The 7,458-nt window shown below is 35.8% G+C and overlaps 1 protein-coding gene across 3 annotated transcripts; it reads left to right on the plus strand.

The window, feature by feature from the left end:
* The first annotated feature begins 1,704 nt into the window (after window positions 1-1,704).
* On the plus strand, window positions 1,705-7,084 carry LOC131235474 (lysine--tRNA ligase-like). Of its 3 annotated transcripts, XM_058232660.1 has the most exons (7): window positions 1,705-2,006; window positions 2,914-3,062; window positions 3,169-3,215; window positions 3,391-3,540; window positions 3,789-3,945; window positions 4,797-4,940; window positions 6,770-7,083. In XM_058232660.1, exons 4-7 carry the CDS (start codon window positions 3,470-3,472, stop codon window positions 6,785-6,787), a joined length of 390 nt encoding a protein of 129 aa, XP_058088643.1. In that variant the 5' UTR covers window positions 1,705-2,006; window positions 2,914-3,062; window positions 3,169-3,215; window positions 3,391-3,469; the 3' UTR covers window positions 6,788-7,083. The 3 variants fall into 3 exon arrangements, 2 of the variants coding, with proteins under 2 accessions (XP_058088643.1, XP_058088644.1); XR_009166160.1 differs by lacking the exon at window positions 4,797-4,940 and having other exon boundaries at window positions 6,766-7,084; XM_058232661.1 differs by lacking the exons at window positions 2,914-3,062; window positions 3,169-3,215 and having other exon boundaries at window positions 3,404-3,540.
* Window positions 7,085-7,458: the final 374 nt, after the last annotated feature.

The raw sequence follows: 7,458 nt of genomic DNA on the forward strand, positions 1-7,458 counted from the left end.
CTAGAGGCAAGCATTCATTTGGAATATTTTCTCATAGATTTAATTGTGGACACTTGTTTCTTATTAAGAGAAAATATCAGGTTTATAGGCCATCTACCATTATTCAGCGTCTTTCTAGGTGATTAACGAAACTCTACGGATGGCGAATATTATCAATGGGGTATGGAGAAAAGATTAAAGGTATTTGTGATGGTTTAAAAGCTTCAGAGATGCAATGTATATCATTGGACGCATATGAATAAGTGTGTTATTGAGCCTACCTAAATCTGATAGAAGTCAAAAAATTTTAATGATACTTCAGAATGCAATGTATATCATTGGTGCATGCATATGTAGACACCTGGTTTTTTGTTATTCCTTCACATGGGTAAGGTTCCTTGTTTGTTTGATTTTTTTTTTTTTTTGTTGCATCTTCACAGTGCTAAGGTTTCATGTTTGTTTGATTAGAGTACCCAAGAGACAACAAAGTATATGCAAAAAAATGCTCTACATTTGCTCCCTCCATATGCTCGTAGGTTTCTAATGCTTCCATCATCTGAAGTTTCTACTTAAATTTTGATGCAATCAGTTGTTTGTGTTGCTGTAATACTAATATGACATGGGCGGAGTAGTCGATCATCCTAGTTGGGTTAGCATATGAAAATGGAAGATGCTCCCTAAGATGTCTTTGTTGTGCAAGTCTTGTCTTAACTTTGGAGTTGTGTTTGGATGCTCGGTTGAAATTATTTGCAACAGCATCAATGGAATCAATGGCGAAGTCATGCTCGGACAGGTAAATATTGTTTCGTCCTTATGTTTCATTCTGCTTTTTTTTTTTTTTAAATTATTATTTTTTTCTTTTTTGATGCATCATGGTGTTTGAATCTCATTTCTTATGCAGTGGGAGTATCAAGTCGGCCCTGCTATGAGTATCTCCGTAGGCGATGAGTTGTAGGTTTCTCGCTACATTTTGGAGGTATTCTTAAATGCATTGTTGATTGCGTTACATAATCATCTAAGCCTTATTCCTACTAATTGGTCTGTTGCATGAATTATTTTCTACCATTCCACTCCAAGAGTGACAACTTCAGTTAGACCATAGGTCATCAAGCCTAGTTGATTCCATTATATGAAATATTTATGATTAAGGGTTGAATAATTATTAGTCGCTCGGTTAAAGACCCACATATGTAATTCAACCATCAGAAGGGAACTCGCGTCAAGATCTTGAATCCTACCCTCCCTGCATGTGCCATGTGGCGCTTGTAGGATCTAGATCATTCATCAAGTGGGTAACCCCATGTGTGTATCATAACCTGAAAATCAGACTGTAGGTGTTCATGAGATGGGTGATACATCTACTTTGAATATGGACCATTTGTCAATTCTTTTTAACTGTCCATCTTCCATACGGTTGTGGATTGGAGTACTATATGATATGATTCCACTACTTGTAAATGCAAGTTGGTTTTACTTAATAATGCTTGGTTTTCTGTAAACAGAGGATTACAAAGTGTGTACTATTAATTTTCTTTTCTTCCATATGTTTTCTTGGATAGATTTGTGCAACCCATCTTAACATAATAGCCAATGTGTGATTCTAAAATTTTAACATCATAAGATGTCACAAACTTAACTGAGGTTGTGGTCCTCGACAAAGTGGAATGGCAGAACAAGATTTGTGTCGCTGACCCCAAGTGGGTAAGGCTTAGATGATGATGATAACATGTCACAAATTTGTATTGTTTTCAACATCTTTTTCTTGTGTGACTTTGGATGCATTCCAAACATATTGCGCAGAGTTCATGTTTTGTCTCCAAAAATAAAGAAATTTTTTTTTTCAAAACATGGAAAGACTAATCAGTCCTACTTCTTGTAACTTCAGCCACTGCTTCAAATGGAGGGACCGCAGAAAGATTTGGTTAGGGAGACTACTGATGGTGATCTAGCAGCTGCAACAAATATGAGAGTTGCAAAGGTGAAAAGAAACATAAGGCGGTCGAGTTGCAAGAAACAAGCTAATCAAGGTACCACTCTCTTTTACTCTACTCAAACCTAAGGCAAGATATCTTCTCTCCTAACAAGCCAGTAGAGTGAAAAACATAGATTGTATCTAATCAAGTTGCACACAACAGAAACCATCTTTGAAGACAGAAGCACACTGAAAATGGAAAATATTGCACAGATATAGTGGTGATATTATTCCTTTTTCTTCCTATATAGTGATAATGGTTGTAGAAAAAATGGATCTATATATGTAATGATCCCCATTCATGTGTAGGACTATAAAATCAAAGAAAAGGTCACTGTGTGCTTAATATGGATGGCCATGAAAGCTGCAATTGGGTCTTGATATTTATTCTGTGTCAGAATCTTTTTCTAGTGTCTTCCTTCCCACCAAAACCTTTTTCAACGCCTCTATCATTACCGCCATCCATCTTCTGTAAATCTAGCATCGTCCACTGGATCTTTCAGCCCCTTTGATGTGATAGGAAGCCTATTCTTGGAATCCCACTTGCATGACGAGTTCTGTTGTTGCTCCAACTTCACTGGAAACCATTTCTGGGCTCATTGTTGTGTGATGGCACCAATTCTGAGAACAGGTACCTGCAAACATCCCGGATCTTTGGTCTAGCATGTTGTGGTTCATATCCTGTTGCTTCTATTGTGCCAACTGCCCTTCTTGGTAACGTTGGAAGCAAATTTCAGGTTTCATCCTATTCATATCAGCAGTAGTTGGTTGTATTCATTTGATCTATTTGGTTTTCTTTTATAATGGCTGAAAAGCCCACATCTTAACAAGACACGTGTCCTTTAAAAAATTGTCCTTTAAATGTTGTAACCTTGAGCATCTCATTGTTACTGTGTTATTCTTTTGCATTACTCAGGTTCCTTCGGTTGTAGGTACATATACCTCCCTATTCTGTAACATAGGTCCTGGATCACTGTACTGGAGACAGACACATTAGCCTGCTGTACTGCAATCTCTTGGATGCATAACACAAACTGCAATGCCTGTTTATGAAACCAAAGAGGGGGAAATTGTGGGTTTTATAACAAGTAAAATATTAGAGTGTGGCAGCGTATGCTTTCTTGGCCTTTACAAAACTGAACCATCTTATGCATACTATTGTATGTTTCTCCCATTTTGACAAGATCTTCTCATTTGGATATATTTCTCTGTTCCAGGAACTAAAACCTCTTAGGAAAAACAAAGTGAACTTTGTTTATTGAAGGTCAGTTAGGGCATGACTAGTTTATTATCCTCTAGTTATTTCATGTTTTGAATCTTAATACATGTAACAACAATTTCTTTAAATTTTTTATGATTTTCTGCATTCCAGTTACCATATGATTTGCTTTCACTGCTAATATCCCCACTTTGTTCCTTTTCATTATCTTTCTCTCTAGTTTTGCATCGCAGTTATTTGGTATTAAAACCTTGGTGAAAAGCTTTTTACCTATTAAAGATGCTCATCTGTGGTCGGGGATGGAAACCCTTTTGGAAATCCTAAAAAACATGCTTTCTTTTGGAGACATTTCAAAGGTTGTAAAATCAAGGTATTATAGGCCTACTAACATGACAAACTTTTTCATCTCTTGGTGATGGGCATCCTTGCCTTCATTTACACTTATCATTTGTATAGGAATTATCTCTTGTTTGAATAACTATCAAGTGTAAGATTTTTAAAAAAAATATATAAACAAATCTGACAATTTGGCAGAACCTGACATTCTTTACAAGTTTAAAAATAACATAAATAGTTGAAAAACTGATTATATTATGTCTTGACTCTTGATTACTGCAGAAGGATCGACATGATAGAAGGGTTGGAAACTGTGGCTAACCTCAATATACCTAAGGATCTTTCAAGTCAAGAAGCAAATGAGTATCTACAAGATGCATGCGCAAGATTTGATGTCAAGTGTCCCCCTCCTCAAACTACAACGCGGCTGTTAGACAAGGTCTTCTAAAAAATTTGCTGTCTTTTCTCATTTATGATATATAGGTGGTGTGCCTTTTCTTTTCTTTTCCTTTTTTGCTGGTGTTATGATTGGAAAATGTGTGCTGATAGAGAAGAAAATTGTTTATGACTGAAAAAATGTTTGGTAAAGAAAAATATTATTTAATATAAATAAACAAGAACAATACTTGGCCACTTGATGCTGGCGAATGCCGGTATAAGGGGACTACCATCTATGGTTGATCACCAGCCAATATATGCAATCAGGACACAGCCACTTCTTTGAAATTATACCGTGTTAGCATTTTTGTGCTTGTCCAGCACTTTTGGACATGGTTCATTTAAAAAAAGGTTCTTCGATGTTTAATTGTTCTTATCTTTTAATTTTGGATACTTTCGTATATATAAATAATTGGTCTTCTCTTGGTTTTGTTGTTACTAGTATTATTTATTTTTGTAATTTTTACACATAATTATGATATACTATAAAAATATAATACATACCATTTAAAAATCCATACCTTTCTTTGGACATGCTTAGGAATCTGACTTCTAAAAGCCACTACATCTGACACTAGTTATCTGTGTTGGACACTGACGAATCCGACTTCTACCAAGTTACATGTATGCCGATCATATTAGCCAGGAGATTTTTCAGTATTTTAAAAATATTTTATTTATTTCTACATTAGTTCCATTGATTCAATAAATTGGGTAGGGGCTACAAGATTTCATTGGGATAGGCTCCAATTCTTTGCAGTACCTTAGTGTATAATCAGCATACAGTGTTGTGTTTGTGTGGTTTTTAGTTGTAGTATAAAAATTGTGTTTTCTTCTGTGATTGGATGACAGTTGGTGGGGCTTTTCTTGGAGGAGACATGCGTAAATCCTACTTTTATCATAAATCATCCAGAGATAATTAGCCCATTGGCTAAGTGGCACAGATTGAAACCCTGCTTGACAAAGCATTTTGAACTCTTCGTAAACAAGCACAAGGTATGCTGGTGCCATTTTTTTCTCAGGTTCTAGATATATTTTCTCTCTTACATTCTAATTCAATGCTTCCATTAATCCAACTGGTCAGCACATGTGAACTAGAATACATCCATGTGCCAGCATGGCATGGCAAAGAGGTATAATAGTGAAATGGTGAAATAATTAAGATGGTTACTAGAAATGGACAATGAAATGCATGGTAAAAAGTAAAATAATAGTGAAATAATTAAGATGTGCCAGCATGGCATGGCAGAGGTATGAAATGCATGGTAAAAAGTAAAATAGTGAAATAATTAAGATGGTTACTGCTAACAGAATACAGTTTAGGCAAACTTTTTCCCAAAAGGGTCATGTTAGTTTTGCTGGATGAGAATTCCAGCAATTAGGGGAATTCCAGCCAAATGTAACTACCCACGTATGAAGTTCTGATGTGATTGTGGTGATAATAGACCAAAGAGAATTTGTTGCACACATACCAACTTTGGCATGTTTTGGTAGGAAATGAATAGATAGTTTAATGTTTTTTTTTTTTTTTTTTTCTTTTAATGCAATTTGTGTGATGGATGGTTGCAAGTGTTCGGTTTATGTGATTGAATTTGCTATTTTTTTTTCCTTATTTTTTTAGTTCCAAAGTTATCTGGGGTTTTTTTTAGTCTAATACCATCCCTTGCACTTGCATTAAGCACTTCTGTGGGCATTTTCAAATTTTGTATCTTTTACATCATACATGGCTGACTCCAATGGTGATGGTTATAGCAAAACTGAAGATGTTAATGCAACTGACAATCATGGTTTTTTTTCCCTCTGCCGCAACTTGACAGACATTGAAATCAACTGATTCAAGTGAGATTTTACAAGGACATTGGTAATGAACTGCACATGCATTGGATTCTTTTCTTCAGTTTGATCTCCAAATTCTTGCATTTTACTACTGACAATATTTGTTTTAGTTGCAATGCATGTTTGGGGATCTATTTATCTTTTCTTCTATTCCATTGCACCTAGAGCTCTCCCTTAGCTCTGGAATTGTTTGCCTCTCTATCTATTCATTGGTTGCTGGGATCTTTGGCATGAATCTCTCATATACATGGAATCTAAACCATGGATATCTATTTAAATGGGTACATTTTCTCCTTTTTTTTCTTTCAAATAGACAATCTGTGCTTGACCAAACACATGATGTTTTCGTATATAAATCAAGTTTCTTCATGTGGTCCCAAACAGTTAACATGCATGTGGGACCAGCCTGATGAGCATACCAACCTGAATTATGGGCCAGGGCATCTATACAGATAGGGTTCATCCAAATCATGGATTGTGCTGATTTTTACACAAGGTGCTCCTCATGGTAGGCCCACCTTTTGGACAAGTTGGATGTTGCATGCATGACAGGTTAGAAGTTGTCCACTGGCTTGACAATAACCTACGGTCCAACTTAGCTGAACTTGATGCATTATCCCTTCTCGTAAAAGAGTTCGGATTTTTAGGAAATAGGAATTTCCCAGTTCCTACACTTTCATTTAGTCATGTTGTTAGACACTAGTGCATTAAATGCTGATTGCATTGCACTGTTGTGTATTGTTTTCAACATCTAAAGATCTTTTCAAACTGTATTGTGCTCTCCCAGTGAATGTTATGAAGTTAAGAAACACTCTTACCTGAACCTCTAATGGGTAGGATGAATACTAATCTTTTATTTTGTTAATTGGTTTCAGTTGATTAAACTATTCACTTTTCATGGATTTGAGCTAGTTATTTGAAATATATGAAGGGTTGACTAAACTAGTCTTTTCTTGGATTGAATCTGGCTGTTTGTAATACGTAGGAAGGGCTCAAAAGAAGGTTGAACAAGAGCAGATACTAAGTAGCCAATTCAAGGCAAGGCATAGCCATTAGTTGGAAGTTCCAGGTAATTTCTTTTGTATGGGTCCTAGTTTAGGAGGGGGGAGTGTTTAGTTAGGAGGGTTAAAGTCAATTTTTGTTGGAGTGGGCCACTTGGGTCATTTCCTCTTTTATTGAATTGAGTTGTTACCAATTTTGTGAATAGGATTCTTATCAAACAATAGTGTGAATTATTTTTTGAATGACTATCAGGTGCAAGATTAAAATAATAATAATAATAATAATAATGTATCAATAATTTTTTATATTTACAGATATTTTAGCGACGGACCAAAACCGTCGTTACTTTCTGAACATTGAAAATCAACGACAGATTTCAGGTCCGTCGCTTACTGATATTAGCGACGGACATTATCTGTCGCTAATTTCTGACCGCCGAATACCAACGAATTTGAGGTCTGTCGCATATTCATATTAGCGACGGACCTTATCAGTCGCTAATGTTTTTAGTGACGACTAGTTTTCTAAATTTTACCAACGGATTTTTTATTTTTTACGACAGATCTTATTCGTCGCTATGATGCGACGGACCTTACCCATCGTAGATTAAACGACGGATTTTATCTGTCGAAAAAAAATGACCTAGTAAACAGCGACGGACCAGGTGACGAATAAA

This window comes from Magnolia sinica, chromosome 19 (genome assembly GCF_029962835.1).
Source record: "Magnolia sinica isolate HGM2019 chromosome 19, MsV1, whole genome shotgun sequence".
In the NCBI taxonomy this organism is placed as follows: domain Eukaryota; kingdom Viridiplantae; phylum Streptophyta; class Magnoliopsida; order Magnoliales; family Magnoliaceae; genus Magnolia; species Magnolia sinica.